This window comes from Protopterus annectens, chromosome 10.part0 (assembly GCF_019279795.1).
Source record: "Protopterus annectens isolate FY-2018-M chromosome 10.part0, PAN1.0, whole genome shotgun sequence".
Taxonomy (NCBI): Eukaryota; Metazoa; Chordata; order Ceratodontiformes; family Protopteridae; genus Protopterus; species Protopterus annectens.
In genome coordinates, this window is record NC_056744.1 from 1,067,416,697 (window position 1) to 1,067,439,559 (window position 22,863).

Consider the following 22,863-nt stretch of genomic DNA (forward strand, 5'->3'; position numbering starts at 1 on the left):
TAGCTAAAGACTCAAAAGACAATCATAAGGCCTTCTTTAGCTATGTTAGAAACCTGGGAGGAAACACCCAGATATGCTCAGAACTAGTTCAAAATGATGTGAAGATTACTGATCCTACAGACATTACCAACATACTGGCTGACAGGTTCAGTGCAAACTTCTCCCCCCCCCAAAAGGAGAGATATCTATACCAAACGATTGCAGCCCCCCAAACATCTCTAACGCCCAAGTGAGAACTGCTCTCTCCAAAGCAAAAAACACAGCATCCATGGGACCTGATGGTGTCCCCGGCTGTGTGCTCCACGAACTCAACGAGGAATTAAACCCACAGCTAGGACAGCTGTTCAATCATAGTCTCACCTCTGGATACGTACCCAGTGAGTGGCGCACTGCAACTGTGGTCCCACTTCACAAAGGCGGTGCCTCCACCGACCCTGGAAATTACCGGCCCATTAGCTTGACAAGCCTTATCAGCAAAGCCATGGAGAGGATCATAATGGACCTCATAAATAAAGACATAGGGAATTTGCAGACTTTGGATCCAACCCAGTTTGGCTTTGTCAAAGGCAGATCATGCCTTTTACACTTGGTTGACTTTTTCGAAACAGTCACCAAAGCCATTGACGAGGGAAAGGCAGTTCATACAGCCTACCTCGATCTGGCGAAGGCCTTCGATACAATACCCCACTCGGGTATCATTGAAAAACTCATCAGCTTAAATGTTAACCCATACATCACAAGATGGGTTGCAAACTGGCTGAGTGACAGAACCCACAGGGTCAGAGTTGCTGGGGCCATGTCAGACTCAAAGCCTGTCACAAGTGGTGTCCCACAGGGCTCAGTCCTGGGCCCACTCTTGTTTGGCATCTACTTTTCCGAAGTACAAGCAAACACAGGAGGGTTATGGCTGACAAAGTTTGCAGATGACTGCAAACTGGGCCGCTATAGTCGAAAACACATCTGACACAGATATCCTTCAGAAGGGTCTCACAGAAACGGATAACTGGTGCCAGAGCCATGGCCTAAAGTTAAATGCCAAAAAATGCATAGTCATACCCTTCGGGAAAAACAAGGTTAACCCTAGCTACCATATAGGTGGCAATCCACTGAGCACAGAAGAAGTTATCAGGGACCTGGGGACCCAGGTTGACAGTAGCCTATCATTCGACACCCATGTAGCTAAAGTAGTTAGGAAGACCTTCTACATTGCCCACCTTATCATGAAGGGATTCACATCTAGATCAAGGGAGGTCATAGTCTCCCTATACTCATCACTCATCAGACCAATGATTGAGTACAATGCCCCATTTGGAATGTATCTGACCCGACACTTGCAGCAGCTGGAGAGGCCACAAAAGTTCCTCACCAAAAGGATAAAGGGTCTCAAAAATCTGTCCTATGCTGCCCGACTGAAAGAACTCCAGCTCTATTCAGTCGCTTACCGCTTGCTCAGAGGTGACCTTTGCCTGACATACAAGGCCATGTCAAACCCAGATTTGATGAATATGCTTCACCTCAAAAAATCTAGATCAGTCAGAGCCACAAGGGCGGGAGACTTAAACTTCGACACGGCTATTAATAGGACGTGCTGGAGGGATAGATTCATCACCCAAAGACTCCCTATGCTGTGGAACAAAATCCCAGTATATGTGAGGCAGAGCACCTTGCTGGCCTTGTTCAAGAGAAATCTTGACCAATGGATGGGAGATCGCAGATATACCCCAGGGATTACCTCAGTGTCACTGCTCGACAGAGGCACAGCAAAATAATGGGTATAGTTCCCCATACTAAAGGGGTGGTGTAAGCCACAAAACTATGGGCTAGGCTTGTAAATGCCCTCGGGCAGATAGCCTAGTATGAACCTATGAACCTATAAAATATATGCTTTCAATGGTTTGTTAGTTTTGATGAAGGCCTTGATGGATGAAAGAGCCTAACAGAATACGTGTATTGTGGATATCATTGTGTTGTTGATATTTACTTCCTGATTTTGTGAAATAAACTAAATATCAGCCTCAATACTTAATTTCAGAAGACGAGCTTTATTGCTAAAATCAGATTTCCTTTGTCACAAATATATTGCACTTGTCATGGTCATGGTGCAATCTTGGGATCCTCACTGCTACGATTGACTTATATGTGATGGTCAGGGGTTATGATCTCTGTCTATTGAATAAAGGAGGTTGGTCTTAAGATCATATGAGAAATGTGTCCTGCTGCCTCTGGTTATAAGCAATATCTATAACCACTGTCTTTCCAGGATTTTCCCCACAGTGCTGTCAGCCTGATGACTTCCAGGGGGTATATTACTAACAGCTGAATCTTTGCCAGGATACTTTGCTTATGTGTTGCACACGGGCACACACACACACAAGGCAGGAAAAGGGATACTGTTAGTTGCCACCAGATGGGACAATGTAGCACACTAAGAATGCAGTTATTCTCTCTGCTTAAAATAATACATTCTATCAAACATGGCTCAGGTTCAGGGGATGACTTATTGCAAGGAATAAGTGATCTAAAAAAGCAATAAAATTATAACAATAAAAACTAATTTTAATTTAAAAACATGCTTGTTTAAATGGACTTGACTTAAAATAAGCAATGCTTAATATGTGGTATCTATGGCTGAAGTAGGCACTCTGTGAAAGGTGGATATTTACACTTAAGTCAATAATGTTTTGCATATATCTTGATAAACCACCAGATGCAAACTGTTTAATTATTTCAATTATAGAATTATTATCTACATTTACCTTAAACAATCCATTTTGAAAGCTAAATATATAGACAGTCAAAATAAAGGGTGTAAACAGCAAATGGCAATTAGATAAACACTAGTTCTCTGATGTCTGGTACTTTTGCTACCTCTAGCTATTTAACTGCTATAATTTGCCAACTCTGATTTTTAAGAGAATTTAGTATTTGTAGAAGACTTTCTATGAATTCTAGACATGGATTGTTGATCCAAAATGTTTGTGAAATTCTCCAGAAGGCAAAGATTTATGTCTGCTCAATAATTTAGTTTGATGTCAGGTGTAGACTTCACATTTTTACAGTCATACAGTCCTACAGTGAGTGCAGTCTATGGGGATAGCTTTTGAAAGGAACTGACAGCCTTAGGAGAATGAAATCAGTTTTTCTGTGCATTTGTTTGAAGTCGATTCCAAAGCTCTAATACAGTTTACAAAAATAGGATCAAAAAGCTAAACCAGAATGTAGGTAAATCCAGTGACACACCAACTGTATTCAATAAGAAATACTGGAAACCAGGGTGGAGTAAATGCACTTTAAAATCCTTTTAATATCTACAAGTAAATTTCAGGTACACAAGCATAAAACTTTTGCCCAGAGGGCTTCCTCAGGCATATAAAACAACTTACATCGACTAGTGAGTGGTTTAAATAGAAACTGTCCTAAGACACACTGCCTATGTAGAATTTAATATAAGCTTCCACACCAGTTCTTGATATTCCAGTTTAGATTCCCAGTCACTGCTTCTAATTTTTTCCATTACAAAAATTGAAAATTTATTAAAATTCCTACAATTTGTTGCATGTTTACTTAAAGCATGGATCCTAATCTTTTTCTTAATATCAATTAGGTGTTAAGCTATTCCAGCATTCTATTTTCTGTCTTTCCAACACAGACTGCCTCGCAGGAAAGACAAAGCCAAATAAATAACCCCTTTCAAATGACAATCTAAATACCTCTGACAAGGAATAGCTTTAGGTTAACCCTTTACAGTAATGAAATTAGTCATTCACAAATTTTTAATATTTACAATGGTCACATATGAACATGACCTTATTTTGTTGCTCATGATCAGTCCCATTAATTTCCGCGGATTGTTTAACATTTGTTTCCTTTCTAAAAGTGAAGAACAGGATATTACCAAATTATTCCTTCTGGATTAAATGTTAAATCCTATTTTTTGTGATAAGAATTATGTACTTACCATAACTTGACATCTGTGCTATTCTTCATCATTCATCACTATATGGTCTAGGATCCGATATCAGATCGGATCATACTACAGACAGATCCAAGGCTCTACTTCCTCCCTCTCCCATGATACCTTACTGCCGTCTGACCCCCAGAACGAGTTTGCTGCAATGTGCCTCAATAATACTCATGCAAGACTGGAGGGAAACTCTAACTCCCTCCCTGAACTACAAGGTAGGGGATGGTGGAAGAGAAAAATGGGATTAATGACGATGTAGGATAACACAGATGCAAAGTTATAGTAAATACATAACTCTTAATCTGATGTTATCCAAGTTATCATTCATCACTGTAGGGTCAGTGTCCCCAGCTACCATCAACCCTGGGATGCCACAAGGAAGGATATGCTGGAGCACCGTGGAGCCAAAGGAAACTCTTCTCCTAGAAACTAGATCAAGTTTGTAGTGAGAAATAAATGTCGAGGGTTGGACTAAGTGGCCACAACACAAATCTCACCAATAGAAAGTCTTGCTAAAATGGCTGAAGAAGTTGCTACAGGTCTAGTAAAATGAGCCTTGACATTTCCTGCAACCTCAAGGTGGTCAAGGTCATATATCGTAAAGATACAGCTAGATATCTATTTAGGAATAGTGACTTTAGAAACTAGAAGGCCACATATGTTAGGAGAAGACCACAAAGAGCTGTTCTGACTTGTGAAAAACTTTTGTCCTGTGCAGGTAGAAACGTAACTGTTGTTGAACATCCAAGGTATGTAGGATATACTCCCCTTTGTTGGTATAGTTGGGAAAGAACACTGGAAGCTGAATACATTGGTTTAGAGACGATTTGGAAGCAATCTTGGGCAAGAAGGAGAGGTTCACCCTGAGACAGACTCTATCCTTGTGAAAAATCATTAAAAAGGAGTAATGGAAAGAGTCTGCAGTCCTGAGACTCCTAGCTGAAGTAATAGCCACCAGAAAGGCCGTGTTCCAAGAGAGGAACTTGAGGTCGCAGGAACTAGCAGGCCCAAAAGGACTCCTAGTCACAGACTGCAAAACCAGGGTGAGGTCCCAAGGAGGGAAAGGATCCTTAATAGGAAGCCGAATCAGAAAAACACCTTTCATAAACACTTTACAAAGCTGAGATGAAAATGCTGAGTCAGAACGCACATGAAAGTTGGAAATCGGCACTAACTGAAGCTTGATAGTGGAAAAACTTGCCCCTGCTTGGAAAAAGGAAGACAAGAACAAAAGTATATCTGAAACTTAAGCAGAAAAGGGATCCAGATTACTGCTCTTAGCCCAGATAGAAAACCTTTTCTGCTTACTACTGTACATCTTTCTAGTGAAGGGTTTCTGGGAGGCTAGAATGATACATTGAATGGGGGATGGTAGCATGGACTGTTTTATGACCACTGGAACTGGAGAATCCATGCGGTTAGACAAAGGGTCCGAAGGTTCGGGAGAGGAAGCCCAGATGGATGGGAAATCAGATCCTGACTGGGATCCATTACCCATGGCGGATACTTCAGATGAGACCAGATGAAGGGAAATCACGGTTGACAAGGCCAGAAAGGGGCAATGAGGATAATGGATGTCCTCAGGCACTGCACTTTCTGCAGAACCTTGTGTATTAAGGGGAAAGGAGGGTAGGGGGAAAGGAGATCCGGAGGCCAATCTTGAATTACACAGTCCCTTGATGACTCCCTCTGACAGGAGATCAGTGCAAAGTAACTGCTGTGTTTGTGGTTGGCTGGGAAGGCAAAAAGGTCGCAGCACGGTTGACTCCAACAGTAGAAAATCTGCTTTGCCACTGAAGAATTGAGGGACCACTTATAAGTACGCATGATTGATTGCTGAGCCTGTAGGCCAACACACTGGAATCCCCAGGTATGTGCAATGCAGTAAGGAAGTGGCCGGAGGATATCTCCCACTCTCAAGGCTTCTCTGCACAGTGGGTAAAAACATGCTGCTTGTTGATATACCCTACGACTGCCATGTTGTCTGTCTTAATTGCAATCAACCCTAGTAGGAGGCAGTCCTGGAAGGCTTGCAAAGATAGAAGAACTGCTCTCATCTCCAGAATGTTTATATACAACTTGGTCTCCACTGGGGACCATGTGCCTTGGACAGTCTTCTACTGAAAATGCCCACCCCACCCCAGCAGAGAGACATCCATGGTCACTGTGGCCATGAGCAATGGGAGAGAGCAGTGGGAGAGAGAATGGTCTGCCTAGGGAGAGATCCTGAGACTGAAGCCACCACTGGAGGTGATATCTACACACCAACATTAATTTTATGGTCATAGGGAATGAAACAGAGCCGACCATTAGTCAGCTAATGTCATTGCAACACTTGCATGTGGTACCTGGCCATGGGAATGAGATGAATGGCTGAGGCCATGGATCAGAGAGCCTGAAGAAGAAGGTAAACCATGGAGGCATGACAGGTCTAAGATCTGTGTGACCTGTTCCTGTATCAACCGAATTCTGTGCAAAGGTAAGGTTACAGTCTCTGAAATGGAGTCTAACTGAACCCTATGAATTTCAACTGCTGAATGGGGATCAGACAGAATTTCGCCAGGTGAACTGTTATCCCCAACTGACGGAAGAGGGAGAGAACATAGTGAACTACCTGTTATCAGTTGATGCCTTGAAGGTGCCATGAGGAACCAATAGTCAAGGTATAGAAAGGCCCAGTACCCCTGCAGTTGCAGGTGAGCTACTACTGCTGCCAAACATTTGGTAAACACCTGAGGAGCTGTGGTGAGACCAAAGGGTAAGGCTCTGAACTGGAAATGATTGGCTCCTAGCCAGAAGCAAAGATCTCTCCTGGAACACCTGTTTATTTTGATGTGTTACAGGCATCCTGGAGATGTACAGAGCACATCCAATCATCCTTGTGTAAAAGTGGCAGAATGGACTGAGCAGTGACCATCCGGAACTTTGATTTCTTCACTGAAAGATTGAGGTAACAGAGATCCAGAATAGGACATAGGTCCCTCATCTTTTTTGGCACTTTTTAGAAGAGGTTGTTGAACTTCTTTGAAGGCCAACTTCCTTTGGCTATGTGGAAATCTGGGACACAATTTCTTACTGGATGGCATTCCAAAAAAGGAATGAAACAGCTCCTGGAAACAATATTTAATATCCACTGATAGGAAGTGATGTTTGTCCAGGCTAGTGGGTGTAGGAAAATGTGACCCCCCCCCCCTGACTACCTCCAGGGAAGAACAGTTGGGCAACACTTCAGGAGCGCTGATAGGGCTTCTCAGAGAAGGGTTTCCTGGAGCCCTGATTTTTGTGGACCCCCTTCCCCACCTCTAGGGCTTAGTCATCCAGTGAAACCTCTCCCCTTGCCTCTGGAAGAGAATTCATCAGGAGTGTCCTGAAAGGGAGACTATGCCTTACAGAACCATATCTTCCTAGTTCCCCTTTGGGTCTTAGAAAAGGACCTCTGGGGAGCAGAAAGCTTAATCCTCACTGCAGAGTCTTCCCTTCCTGCTCACTGAAATTCAATGTGTCCTTCATAGAAGGTCCAAAAAGAGTAGAACCATAGAAGGATGCCTTGAAAGGTTCCACAAACCTGCATAACTGTAACCAGGCATGATGCCTCAAATGCATGAGGTAGCTTCCACAGCACTGGAAACTAACCTCATCAAAGAATTCACAAGAAAAGCCAGAGTAGATCGCTTGGGGGAGACATTCTTTAAGTCCTTCACCTGCAACAATTCTGTAAGGGAAGTGGAAAGCTCTTGGACCAAATCCCTTTGGAGGCAGATAAAATGTGCCAAATAATTTGTCATTCTCAGTCCAAAGGTAGCTGAGGCGTATATGTTTCCCAAAATGGTCTAATTGCTTTGGACACACTGTTCAGGGGATGGACCATGAAGCTCTGCTAGCTCCTTATTAGTGGCATCGACTGGCACATCTTTGCTCCAGAAAGATCGGTCTTGTAGGAGGGCTAAGAAACTTGTCGGCCCTTTTAGGAACAGGGTCCACCATATCTGGTTCCTTCCAGGTCCAGCTGGTGATTAGGTCTACCAACTCATCAGCAAGAGGGGACACCCAAGACGTAGATGGGGCCCATCTTGAAGGCCTTCAGAAATATGGACTCCTCCAAAGATGGGGGTTGGGGAGACCACCCTCCCTTTTGCTTCAAGAGTTTAAGGATGTCTCCAAAGGAGCCAATGGACAGAGATCTGGGGGAACCAACTCCTTCCTCAAGGTCCCTATCCTCAGTGAGGGACTCCATGGGGGGAGTCCATGTGCATCCTCTTGCACTTTCTCTTATGATGAACCTCTTCAACAGGAGGCTCTGGGGAGGACTCCGAAGAGACAAGGATTCCCAGAGAGGAGGAAACCCCCCGAAGGCTCAATCGTCAGGGCTGACCCTGGACAGCAAGGGTGGCCTCACCAACCAAAGTAGAGAGAGGCAGAGAGGGACAGGGAGGAGCGGCAAAGGAAACTTCAGATCTAGAGAAGGTCCTCTCTACCAGCACATGCTTCCAGTTGAGGGGCTGGACGTGGGTCTGTCTGCCACGTCAGAGGGAGAGGTCCCCCGGAGAGGAGGAATGAGTCCGGAAACAGCAATTCAGCCCCAGGATGACACAGGTCCAGAGCTATCAAAAGGCAAAGCACCAAGGGGGAGGGACTGGACCGAGAAGACAGTGCCAGATCCCTCCCCCCATGGAGACGGTACAGGGCTCACCCCGTGGGGGAACAGAATAAGTTAGGGACCTTGACGGGGTTGAGAAAGGGGGATACTTAGCTACTCTGGAATCTGACCACAGACATCATGGTCCCTAGAATCCAAAGCTACCGGCGTTGGATAAGGAGAATGAGAAACCAGGAGGGGCAAGGCTCCCCTGGCAGAATGGGCTGGGGACTGTAGCAGCCCCAACTCTACTTGGGCCTTGAGAAAGCTCATCATCCTGTCCATGTCTGAGGGCAAGAAACCCTTGAAGATCTACAGGAGGAAGAGGAGTGGATGGACTTGGAGGGAGATCACCCGGACCTACTGAGATGTTGTGGGGAACAGCTCTGATGTCTTGGAGCAGTCTGAGTTCTCTGTTTGAAGGTAGAAGGGACAACAACCTCCTCCAAGACTATAATTGGATCCGACGACCCTGTCGGATCCAAAGGCCTAACCAACACAGCATAAGGATCCGACAAACCGGTCAGATCTGAGGCTGGCCTAATCTTGGTTGGATCCAAAGGCCTCTGATCCAGACAGGCCCTGGATCAGACAGACAGCTCTGCAGCTCTTGGCTCTGACAGACCAGGCTGGAGTCAGACCTGGGGACTTAGGATCCGACAGCCATGGTTTCTTAGAGGGAGCTGACTGGAGAGAAGGGGTTTTCCTCTTCGGATCGGAAGAGAAAGTCTGCAAAGGGGAAACAAAAAATACCCCCGGGCCAGACCCTTTAGCAAAAGTTTGTTGAGGCACTCTGCCAAAGTCCTAGGGTTAAACGTAGCATAAAGGTCGCATTCAACCTCCAGATGCGGAGCACCCAAAGCAATACATACACTCCGCGTGTGTGTCAGAATGAGGCATTTTCTGACTGCACGAGGACCATTTCTTAAAACCAGCTGTTTTATTAGCCATAACTTAACTAAGATGAGCTAAACTACAACAAACACCACCAGCTACACCAACACAGCCCTAATGGCTTCTAGAAAAAGGACACCAAAAACCAGACAGAAATGTACACAAAAAAACTTAGCTTAGGGAAGGGAGGCAGTAAACCACAAGAAACACCAACTACACTAAGAACCACACTAGAAAACTACTCGAAGTAAGAAATAAAAAGAAGCACTTAACTAGCCACAGCCAATGGAAATGTGTCTGCACAGGATACATGGCAAATGCGATATGGGGGTCACAGGGCAGAAGGGCATCATGGGAGAGGGAGGAGCTAGAGCCTCAGATCTGTCTGTAGTATGTTGCCGGCTCGGATCCGATATCAGCTCCTAGACCCAACGATGACTTTGATAACATCAGATCTGATTTCATATTCATAGTATCTGTGGGGTACTTTAACAACATGGACTTGATTCTGTTTGCTTGACTTGAACTATATCTGTCATCCCCTTGTATTAACACAGGTCTATTCCTTAAAAAAATGGAGCGTCTTTCTTCAACAAAATTGGCTGACATTCAGCTTTCCTAACTTGATATATTTCATCAGCAATTTCATCTAATAAAGCTCTGGATACCTTATTTCTATTAATATGGAAATTAAATAGTTAATCTCCTTCTTAAAATTTTCTTGATCTGCGGTTGAAAATGTGGACTGTTTGGCCCTTAATTAAATTTTTCTGGAAATGTGGATTGCAAGTATCACAGAGTGAACAATTGCTAAAAGTAATATTTCTAAAAATAAAAGACTGAAAACATGAATAAGATTTATCCTTAACTGTTGCATCAGCCAAGTTAAAAAAAAAAAATAAAAGTAATAGAACTGATTAAAAAAGTAACAAATTTTATTTTATTCAAATTTCCTAACCAGATAAAAGCATACAAAAACCAGCCATAAAAATGTAAAAAAGATATACATATGAACTAAAAGTAAATCTTTCCTTCCAGCACCACAGAATTACATTAGTATAGCACCAGTCACCACACTGGAGGTTTACTGGTAGAACTCCACATAAAAAAAAAAAAGCTATTCTTAAGTATGACCTCTATAAAGTCATACAAGACTAACATCTTATTTGACAAGGGTGGGTGCTTTGAAAGTGAATCTAAAAACCACTCGAGGCCTGTCAGGTGTAGTATATAGCTGTAAATAAATAAGCAATAATCAAGGTAACCAAAAGGATCTTCTGCATAAATGTATTATACAATTAACTGAAAAACGCCACGAATCCTTCAGTATGCATACTTCATCAAAAAAAGATTTTTAATTTTTGAAGAAGGTGCATCAGCAATGGTTCCACCCAATCACCACAGGCTGAAACTAAGTTTTTGTTGACACTAGGAATCCTAAAAATAGCCAGGATATATTTTATGGTTGAAAGCACATACTCACTTCTACTGATAACCCCTTCAGTAAGTTATGCAATATAAAATCAATTTTTCTGGATGATAGGTTAACCTAAAGTTTTCACCAGGCCACAGCATCTCCATCCATTAATAAATTAAAAATCTGACTGATGTAATCAACCATGTCCATCAAAACTACTTCTCCCCCTTGTCTGGTTTCCTTATACTTACCTTTTTATCATTTGATAAAGAATATAACAGTATTTGAGTTGTTGATAAATCATTTTTGTATATCACTTTCACATAAGCTTTAAAACTCTTTGCTGCATCAAATTAAATTTCCTAGTGTACACATTTAATTCAAAACATCTAAAATATCTGCCCTTCTAGAAGCAACAAAAGTAAAACCACACTTAAATAGCGGAAAATGCAAATATTTGACAACTATTTAACTGCAATTATAAATGTTAAGACCTTATTCAAAAATATTCATACTACTTATGTCTCTACAACAGCATGACTCTAATGGAAGTAGTGAGTTAGCTATGCAGGCAACTAGCCAGCTTAATGCCTGTGGAACAGCTTTGGCACCTCCCAGTGTGAATAGGGAGGGATGGACACCAACTTTAACAGCTACTTCTGATCTCAGGGAGGGATCGCTTGCACTACAGGGAAATGCATCTGTCTACAGTACTCCACTTGATGAACATGGATTAAGTACCACAGGTAGGGTTATTTCTACAGGTAATGAGCAACAGCCTGAGCCTGTGGTACAAAGGAAGACTATTCCTTTGAATGTTCAACAGCCATTTTTTTCAACTCCCCTTTCACAAGAGACGAAAGAGTTCTACCGAAATACAAGAGCCATGGGGCAGAATGAAACTGAAACAGCCACTCCAGGAAGGAAACATGCTGACATTCAAGACAATGTGGACTCAGGTTGTACAAACCTAGTATGGAATATTTCCTCCAGACAGTTAACTGAAGTGGAGGTTAGTGCTTTAAATAGAGGACTTTCATTCATACCAGCTCAACAAGCTGATGTCTCTGAAGTTATATTAGATTTGCGAATGTTTACGAGGAATGTTGCATTAAAACTAATGTTTGGTGACAGTAATAATGAAATGAATAATTTTACGGTTTAAGAAACCTAGCCAGTAAATACCATAGAGTCACCCTGTCCTAAATGTATTTACTAGGTTATGTGAAGATGAGCTACATAAGCTATTGGGAAATGGGAAGCAGAGTTATAATAATTTAACTTTTGATGAATGACAGGCACTGTCGTCTTTACAATGAAAACCTAATAAAATGATCAGACCAGCAGACAAGGGTGGCTCAGTGGTTATTATGGATAAAGCTTATTATTTTGACACCATATATGCTATGATACTAGATGAAAAAAACATATAGTCCTGTGAGTTTATTTGATATACACTGCCTGCAGGAAGAGATGTTGAGGGCATTAACAGAATGTTTAAATATGTGCCTTATGTAAAAGGAACTTTTTAGTACTTTGTGGTTGAAAATCCCTTGATACCCAGCCTAAATGGGATGCCTAGAGTACATAAAAATCTGCTGACACAACCCTTCAGACCCCTTGTGGCGGAAGGGGGATGGTTAACGGAACCCTTGCCTATATATGTAGAAAAACAACTCAGACCTATTCTTGATAAATGTGACAGTACTTAGAGATACTAAACATTTTTTGCAATTGTTGCAATACAAGGTGAAACATCAGTAAAGCCTCACTTTATCGTGACTTTAGATGTGAAATCGCTGTTTATAGCAATACCCCATTTAGAAGGGATTCAAACGGTTAGAAGTGTCTTGCTTGATAAAAGTGTATTAGCAACTAAACAGATAGACTTCATCTGCTATTTTTTGGAACTAGTGCCGGAGTATAATGTGTTTGATAATATTTATTATAGGCAAATCTCTGGCATAGCTATGGGCACATCATGTGCCAATAGCTATGCCAATTTGGTCATGACCTGTTGGAAGGAGAAACACCTATTAGGTTCACAGCCTAGAAGGGAACTTGTTTCCTTTTATTGTAGATTTGTTGACGACCTTTTCCTGCTTTGGCAGGGAACAAAGACAGAACTAAGTACCTTTGTGAATTATTTAAATACAAGTTGTAGCTTTTTAGAATTTACATACACTATTTCAGATTGCAGAATTGATTTTTTGGATGTCTGAATCTTGTATACTCTATTATATTGATAGGAATGCTACCTCCCAACTTATTTACATTATGAAAGCATGCATCCTAAGCATGTCTTTAAAAATATTATGAAGGGACAAACATTAAGGAACAGCAGGCTCACTACTCGTGAACTAGAAGAGAGGTTAGACGTTGTTAAGGAGGAGTTTTTAATAAGAGGCTATAAGGAAATGGACATCACATTAGTACATGATGAAGTTAAAAGGGGCAGAAATAGCCTGGGAAAACCTTATTTTTAACTACCCCATACATGTAACCTTAAGAAGGATAGCCTAAGTAAAGGGATACCGTTTTCACTTACCTATTCTACTGATAAGGGTATTAGGAATATAATACGGAAACAGTGGCATGTGTTACAAGTGGAACCAGCTCTAGCCAAGTTAGTGGGGCCTAGTCCACTTTTTGGTTTTAAGAATAAACAGTCTTTGAAATGTAAACTGTTATCCTAGGAATGGTGGAGAGACATTAGATAAAATGGGAGGTTGGCACGAGGAAATGTGAAGTTTGCTCTTTTTGTCATTTAATCAATGAGTCAGCAACATTTGTACATCCGCACACTGGCAGGACATATAAAGTTAGGGCAAAGGCTGACTGTAATACAAAGAACTTAGTGCATGTTGCCCTATGCACAGTCTGTAATCAGTTTTACATGGGTAAAACAAATAGGCATTTAAGGGAGAGAATGAGAGACCATCTGTACTGAGCACATGAGGGTTTAACCTACAGTGCCACTGCTAAACACATGATTGAGAAAGGAGAGAAACATATGTTTATGTTCTCAGTGTTAGAAGTTATACTCCCTAGTGTTAGGAGAGGGGACTTGACTAATGCTACAGAACAGGCAGAGCTGAGATGGATATTTAGACTGAGATTTCATCACGATTATGGGTTGAATGATTACGTTTCTATACAACCAGCCTTAAAATCCAGAAGGCTGAAGAAATAAGTTTTAAATAATGTTGTAGAATTTTATTGTATGTTTTTTTGTGATATAAAGAGGAATGTTTGTAAAAATAGTTCTTAAAGTAGACAGACTGCTAATGACTTAATTATGAGTCTTTGAATTGTACTAGTATCAAGTAATTAGTTACTTAGCAACCATAACAACTGTCTGTGTGTCTAGTGGTCGGGGTGGCCTAAGGGAATAGTATCTTTGTATTTACTTCATGGTGTTTTAGTTGTAGAGTATGATCTGAAGAAGCAAAAGTGGTTTTGCGAAAGCACTCATTTTTTATTAAAGTCTTGGCTTGTTTTATCCACTCGCTGTGTTTCTGCTGTGGTTTTTGTTGTTTTTTCCATCTAAATCAATCTGCTGAAATGAAGCTACACCATTCTAAAGAAATGAAGCCTTTAATCAAACTAAATGTTCATGATAGTGTTGCTGAAGGGTCTAAATTATATCCTCGAAGAGGCGTTCCATCGAACACCTTTTCATCGACCCTTAAAACACTAACTCTCATAACAGCGAAAGTCTACATCAGCAATTTCTTTCCCTGGGAAAGAAATCACTTGCCCTAAAAAGAAGAAAACATCACAACAAACATTACAAAGTGGGGGGAGAACCTCACACCCCCCCAACGTGGGGGACTGTGCCCCTCACACCCCCCCAACTAAATATACCAACTCCGAGATCACACTACAGTGGGGAAAATGGCAAACTGGCAAGGATGGCCAAGCGATTTGTTTCCCAGGGAAAGAAATCGCTGATGTGGCCATTCACTGTTATGAGAGTTCTCATTTTAAGGGTCGATGAAAAGGCGTTCGATGGAACGCCTCTTCGCGGACATAATATAGACCCTTGCTGAAAAAGCTTCTGTGGTGAACTCATGAAAATAATTTGTGTTTGTCCACAATTAATATTACTTCCTTCTTCACCTTCCAGAATCCCATTAGCTCTCATCAGAGTAGTCCATTGGTGTTTGGTTGTTTGTGTGTCTGATTTGCTAGCCATTTGAATCTTCTTAAAGGGGTATACTCAAAAAAAATTGTCTAAAATGGGTAAGACATTATTTGCACTACTTGAGGTTTCATTATGTGCCTTATTGTTCTTAAGTACTGGTGCTGGATAAGCCAATTTGGAATCATATTCCTGCTTGCATTGGGTTAGCTTCTTTTGTTTACTTTCTTTAACCAAACAAAAATTTCTTTCAATTTTATATAAAAAAAAATACCAGTGTACTTGTCATAGATATTATTCAATAATAAACTGTCAGTGATAAAAATAGTTAGAGTAGCAGTTTCCTTGTACAACTTATCTACAGTTTTATCACAAAATTATAATGTATAATTGAATTATACCATTCACACATTTTCATATTCGCAATCCCTTTGATACTCACCTGACCCAGATACATTTCTGAAAGTACATGTTTTCAGTTTGCAAAAACTTTGTATTTAGTTAATTAATTAATTAATTACATTTTTAAATGGGTTATGTCTGACTGGGCCATAAGCCTGTTTTCAGCGGAGGCAGTAACAAAGCTTACATTAATTATAAATATAATACAATAAACAGTATAGAATACAAACAATAGTACACATGTATACAGAGTACATAAACATAAACAGAAAAATGAATTACAAAGACAATTTTTAAGATTCTTTTTTATTATTATTTTTTATTAATTATTTTTAATTTGGGTGGCCGCAGTGGTGCAGTGATTAGTATTGCCGCCTCACAACAAGAGGTTCTCTGGTTTGATCCTCGGCAGGGGTGCCTTCTATGTGGAGTCTGCATCTCCTCCCTGTGGTCCTCTGGGTGCTCCTGTTTCCTCCCACATCCCAAAAACATGCTGTTGGGGGATTGGACACTCTAAATTGGCCCTAGGTGTGAGTGCATGAGTGTGTGTGCCTTCTGTGGAAGGTTGGGTGTCTGGCTGGCAACTCAACACCGTAAAACTCCACTGCCAATCATGAGTGGACAGGTGATCTGCTGTGGTGACCCGTAAATGGGAAAAGCCGAAAGAAGAAGAAGAAGATTAATTATTTTTAATTTGTTCTCAAAAACATTTAACTGCTGCTCCAGTATACCCAATATCTTGTGAATAACCTAAAGGCAGAATGTGATTTAAATCAATTGCCAAGGCAAGGTACTTCAGTATTTACTCCATTATCCCTGTTGTTCTTATCTAGTCTGACATTTGTCTCCAGTGTACAATGAACTACCTTGTTGTTTATGGACGATATTTTAGATATTCCACTCATAAACCTGAAATAAATGAATCTGTTGTGTTAATTGTTGAACCAGCTGTGTCAGGTCACCTGTCTGTGAAGAGGGTGTAATACCCAGGAATAACTCCTTTACTGAATGGACAGATGTTGACACAAAGGGATAACAGATGTAGTTCGAGTCAAGCAAACAAAATGAAATCCATGGAGTTATAGTACACCACAGATGAAAGGAGGATAATATTAGAAAAAAAAATGGGATTTAACATTTAATCAAGAATGTTTAAATGGGGTCACTCTAGTTACATTACTGTGAAAGATTACCCTAAAACTATTCCCTGTCAGGGACATTTAGATTGTGATGTGAAAGGGATTGTTTATTTAGCTTTTGTGTGAGGCATTCTATGTTGGAAAGACTGAGAAAACTAAATGCTATTTCAGCTGAACACCAAGGTGATATTAAGAGGAAGATTAGGATTAACACTGAGTAAGTAAACAATAATAGGTAGACATGTCAATAAAATTACTGGAAAAACTGCCAATCAATATAGTACAGGAGATGACTGGTAATCTAAACTGGAACACCGAGAGCTGGTGTGGCAACTTAAATTCTACACAGGCACCTGTTCTTAAAAGGACAGTTTGTTTTACTAGCTTATTGCGTTTATGGACAGCAAAGCTATGACGTTTGATTTGAGGTGACAAAAATAGTTTTTTCCAAATGTACTTTTACAGATCTGTATGAATATATGAATAGTTTTATAGCAATTTTGTAGTAAATAAGTGGCATTTATACCACATCACGTGATCAGATCACATGATCTATTTTTTAAAGTATTTAATGCCCATGGCTTCAGTGGTTAGTTAGTTCCAATGAAGTCCTAGATGGGTGAATACTCTTAATGGAATTTCAATAAACCGTAACGTGGACATCATTGTGCCAGTATTATTTCTTGCTTTTTGGTTCTGGACTACCAGTGGGGAGAGGCTGTGTATTTTTGCTTGGTTATTTCACAAAATAAGCATAAAGAAGAAATAGAAATGGGGATGGAGTAAACTAAAACAAGACACACATTTCACATTCACAGTTATCTTTGCTTCAAGGCTCCAGTATGTGTCACAATGCAGTACTTTCAGGAAGTAAACAAGTTGCACAGAACAGCCCAACAACAGTCTGTCCAGCTTACATGCAGTTGGGTATGAGTACAGTGTACGCTCTATAACAATATAACAACTGCTACAAATGAAAACTTGTGTTGTGATGTAATTTACATAGATTTATCTTCAGCATTTGATAGGGTCATACACAGAACACTGATCAATTATCAGTAAACTAGAAAAAACTAGGTGCTGATGTAATCTTGATAAGATGGGTAGCTGCATGACTTACAAACAGGATATGGCAAGTATCATACAGCAACTGGACAGCTGAAATTCTAGGTTACAGTTAGGGTGTCCCACAGGGCTCTGTCCTAGGCCCATACTTGTTTAGGTTGCACATTTCAGATCTATCTTTTCACCTGAGGTGCTCTACAATTGTGTTGTGTTCTACAGTCTGTATGCAGACTACTTGAAAACGGGAAAAGTGATTATCCATGTTACAGATAGGGCACGTCTGCAAAGGAACTTGACTAAATTGACCACTTTGGCATAGCAGAGTAATATTCTGATAACTACAATCAACAACTAAGCAGAAGAAATTTGGTAGACTTATCAGATTGAAAGATTAATATTTAACACAGAACATAGTGATTGAAACCCGGTTCCCATGAATTACTACATCGATATTAGTCCACTGAACACACAAGGTGTCATAAGAGATCTGGGAACACAGGTTGACAGCAACCTCTCGATTACCACATTGCCACTGTGGTCAGAAAGTCCTTCTATGTGGCACATCTCATTACTAAGGGTTTTGCATCCAGGAAAAAAGAAGTCATCATTTCTCTCTACTCTTCCCTCATTAGACCAATCATAGAGTATAATGTCCCATTTGGCATGTACCTCACTAGATACCTACAACAACTGGAGAGACCGCAAAAATACCTCACAAAGAGGATCTTAGGTCTTAAACACTTATACTATATGGACAGACTCACAAAACACCAACTATTCTCTGTCTCTTATCACCTACTTACAGGCAGTGATCTCAGCTTGACTTACAAAGCCATGTCTGACCCAGCCCTGTTAGAAATGCTACATCTAAAGAAATCTCAATCCCTCCACACTACACGCTCCAGAGACCTCAACCTCATTACCGCAATCAACAGAATAAGCTGGAGGGACAGGTTCATAACCCAGAGACTGCCCATGCTATGGAACAGACTTCCCATACATGTCAAGCGGCACGCCTCACTGGCTCTCTTCAAGAGAAATCTTGATGAGTGGATGGGGAGTAGAAAATTCATCCCGGGGATCACTCCAGTGACCCTACTTGATAAGGGAACTAAGGTTGGGTGGCATGATGCCAGGGTAAATCCTATGGGCTAGGCTTGTAAAAACTCCAGGGCCATTAGCCTAGTATGCATCTATGAAACTGTAGATTCATTTAAAGACCTGGATATATGGGTAGATCAGACTTTAAGTTTCTCTAATCATATCAATGAATTATTTTATAATAGTTACAGAATTGTAGGTTGTATTTAGAGATTTATAAAGTCTAGGAAATCAGAAATGATGAAATCAATGTCTATTGATTACACAAGACCCAAACTTGAGTATGGAATAACAATATGGAAACCTTATAAAAGCATGAGTAATTTTGGAAAGAGAACAGTGGAAATATACCATGGGCATCCACTGATGTGAAAATTTAAGTTATTATGAAAGACTAAACCATCTGAACTTGAACAGTGTCTCGCATAAACATTAAAGAGGAAAATTTATTCAGGAATATAGAGCATTTAGAGACAACTACCTCTAGCAATGTTAGAGGTTATCAAAACGTAGTAGAGAATCATCAGATAACCTATATAGAAGATTTATGCAGGAATGATAGGTGTACTAATTGGTTTTCTGACAGAACAGCAAAGTACATACAATAGACTACCAAATTACATTAAAGCAAGCATTAGTTAAGCTATTTAAGAACATGGGCACTTACTTTAACATTTGGTACATTGGCAGGATAGATGGACATTATTGCTTGAAATATTTGAATGTATGTATGTATATTCATGTTGATGTGCATCTTCCAGTACAAACACTATTATATGTACAGCTGCTGCACAGACCTGTACAGAATTACAATTGTCTAATGCTTTGCCACAATGAATGGGCAGTGTCGCCACAATGAATGGGCAGTGTCGCCACAATGAATGGGCAGTGTCAAATCATTATCCCTACAGCTATGCGCTTTACCCGGAGAGGTAGGAAATATAATCACAAAAATACATTTAAATAGCTTTCCAGAAGCATCTGCGGTAAAAATACAACAGAATGTTAGTGCATTCTCTACCTGCATCTACAGTTTTACCAACGCCATTCTTCAGAAGTCTCCCTTAGTGTTGTACAACTAATCTATCAGGTTGTCAAAAAATTGTTAACGTTTGTAAATAGGGTAGAATTCCTGAAAATGTTCTTACTGCTGCTTTTAGTGCTTGGTCCAGATCCTCAATGATATCTTCTACATCTTCTAGTCCAACAGACAAACGGATCAGAGTATCGCTTATTCCAAGGGCTTCCCGCTCTTCTTTAGCGACTGCTGCATGAGTCATGATGGAGCTGTACAAAGCAAAACATTCTGTTCAATAATGCTTCTCATTTGGGCATTTTTTTATTTCAGACATAAAAACTGTTCTCATAGCATTGCAGTTCCAATACAAATAATGGACAGCTGTGTGACAGTACTCACCATATCTGTAGATGTTTGAACATACGCATCATTGCTACACTATTCACTCCAACTCCCTCCCCCTGCTGGAGCTAAGAAACCAGGCTTGCTGATGTGTATAGGTATGCATGTCCTTTTTTTGAGTTGCAATTCTTCTTCAGTCTAAAGCAGTATAAGTTACTAATGTTGCTTTAGAGGCCTTCCCCATCCTACAGAATACCCCTGTAGATTCATGGCTGTGCTTAGTCTTACTTCTTACAAGAAATAAAGTCAGATGTCTGCATTTCTAGAACTGACATAGTAGGAACTTTAATCATCAAAAGAACCCTTTTTGCAGCCTTCCCTGTTATTCACCTCCATAGAAGAAATGGGATTTGAGGTGTGGCAGGATCATTTTGTGAAAGTATCCATTATAACAATACATGTTTAAATAAAAGGATGATTTTCTTACTGCGGGATGCCACACTCCATCCCCTGGTACCATGAGAAAAAAACTATGTCTTTTTTGCTGGAAAAATGTGCATGTTTAAATTGGTACCCGTCTTTTTTTTTGGGGGGGGGGGCTGGCAAATCTTTGATCAAAGGGGCACGTAGGTCTACTCACAAAGTTCTCCTACATCCTGCTGAATGCCCATTGCAAATGTCTAGGAAACAGCAGCTATGTGTGGCCAATGCAGAAGTAATAATAATAATAATAATAATTATGATTTGTTGAAGTCTTTTCTGCAACCACTTCCTGTGCTGGAGCATTATCAGAAGACAGTAAAACTTCTTGGCCCAAGAGAGATCAATTACAAAGTCCAAGGTCACTAAGAAGGAAGACCTGGGTGGAATTTTTGGTCAAGTGACTTAGGCCTCAGTTGTCTGCCCTACATTGGCAGCAGTATACTGTCCTAAGACCAGTTTTCTAGGTATCTTAATTTTGTATGGTTTTATGGTTACCGAAAGACTCTTTCTGCGGTGACTGTAGTTTTAGGAAGTGTTTTACTCTGCTGAAGCAGAGCCAGGCATTCTGTGTGTACCTCTCAACTGTCCAGATTTTCACATAATGTCAGTTTCCTTATAGACTGTTCCTCATAAAATTTGTAGTTTTCTAGCAATAATGAAAGATACTTCAGTTTCAGACTTCATATCCTTCAGAAAATGCATGCGAACACAAAACCTGTTACTCTATCAACTTTCTAAGTTTGTAAGAGCAATTTTTAAAATTTGTCCATACTTTTGGGTCTTTGTTTTTCATTATTTTTAACTTTGTCCAGACTTTATTTTTAACTTTGTCCAGACTCCTTGAGCTAACAGGTTGAGACGTATGATTCTCTGGATTAAGACTGAGTTTACTGTGTTCCCAATAAGGCCCAAGGACTTCCTCACCTCAGTAAAGTTTTCTTATTAAAGTTGTTAGAATGGTCACAGCTGTGAACATTATGACACTTTGCTAGATAAAAAAAAAAAAGACACTATAGGCCTGTCCCCATGACATACAGGAATGAAGCCTTGACTATGACCCAGGCCAAAATAAGGCTATGAAAAAACCTTGGCTTTGCTCACTTTGAGTCTTCAAATAAATTTGAAAATGAGGGGGGAAAGGTGTAAAGGCATACCAACAGGCTTGGATATTCCACTGTTGCACTGAAACCTCCCTTCACCACTTTCTAAGAGGTGGGATCAGGGGAAATGTAGTTACTGCACTTATTACTGTCTGGAAAGAAACAGGCCACAGCAAGATTTGACCCATTAATACCAAGTCTTCACTACCATCCAGCTACTGACCACTTGGGTTGCATCAGTAAGTACTAGCCAAGACCAAAGGTAGCTTCTCGATGGGTATAAACAAAAAGAAAGCAATCTGAAGACATGGCACATTCCTGCAACTTCATTTCTCTTTGTTACAGGAGTCCTCCCTTGTTTGTTGATGTACCACATGCATAGACATGTTGCCACAATGTATGACAGTCACCCCTCGAAAAAGGGAATCTTGAAAGGTCTTCAGGGTGAGAATAAATGCTCTCATTTCCGGTACACTGATGTGTAGGTTGACCTCATTCTGTAACCATATACCTAGGAGTGGAATTCGTGGTGGTCAACTTGAGTCTGGGAATATGGAAAGGGCTGTCCACAAGAGAGCTGGAGTCAATAAGCCATGATGCCAAGCATCTCTGACATGCCTCAGAAATTCTGATGTAATCTGACATGCCCAAGCACTGACTCCACTTTGCTTACACAGTCCTTAGAAGGACTCCATTGTGGAACCTTGCAAACAACATCAGAAGAATCATTGCTGCTGTGAGCACTGATGCTCTAAGACATGTGGCTACAAATACCTTTTTGGAATTAGAAATAGTTTATACTATCTGAATAACAGGAAGAACTCTGTCTCAGGCAAGACTGCCCCTGCAAAGAAGTGACAAGTAAAAAAAAAAAAAAAAAAAAAAAAAAACTATGAAAATTATTGTCTGTGTGGGCTACATCTGACATACGTGGACAAGTGTTTCTGCGTTCCCCAACAACTGGAATCATTGCAGAAGAGTCCCACGTAGCAGTCAACTTCTCAAAGGTTGGAACAGCAGGTACCAGATGTTCAAGTTGGACTCTTTGCAGACTCTGGTTCACTGCGACAGAAGCCATGCATTTCATGAATATGTGGGACCAAAGGAGAATTCAAAGGAAAGAGCCCAGACCTGGCAATGTCTAGTTACTATATAGAA

The 22,863-nt window shown here is 40.6% G+C and overlaps 1 protein-coding gene across 1 annotated transcript in view; it reads right to left on the reverse strand.

The window, feature by feature from the left end:
• Positions 1 to 22,863, reverse strand: part of CTH (cystathionine gamma-lyase) — an 814,142-nt gene that overhangs the window by 65,789 nt on the left and 725,490 nt on the right. Inside the window, exon 11 of the mRNA XM_044085811.1 lies at positions 19,911 to 20,049. Within this exon, the coding sequence (XP_043941746.1) occupies positions 19,911 to 20,049 (139 nt within the window). The remainder of the gene's footprint in view (positions 1 to 19,910; positions 20,050 to 22,863) is intronic.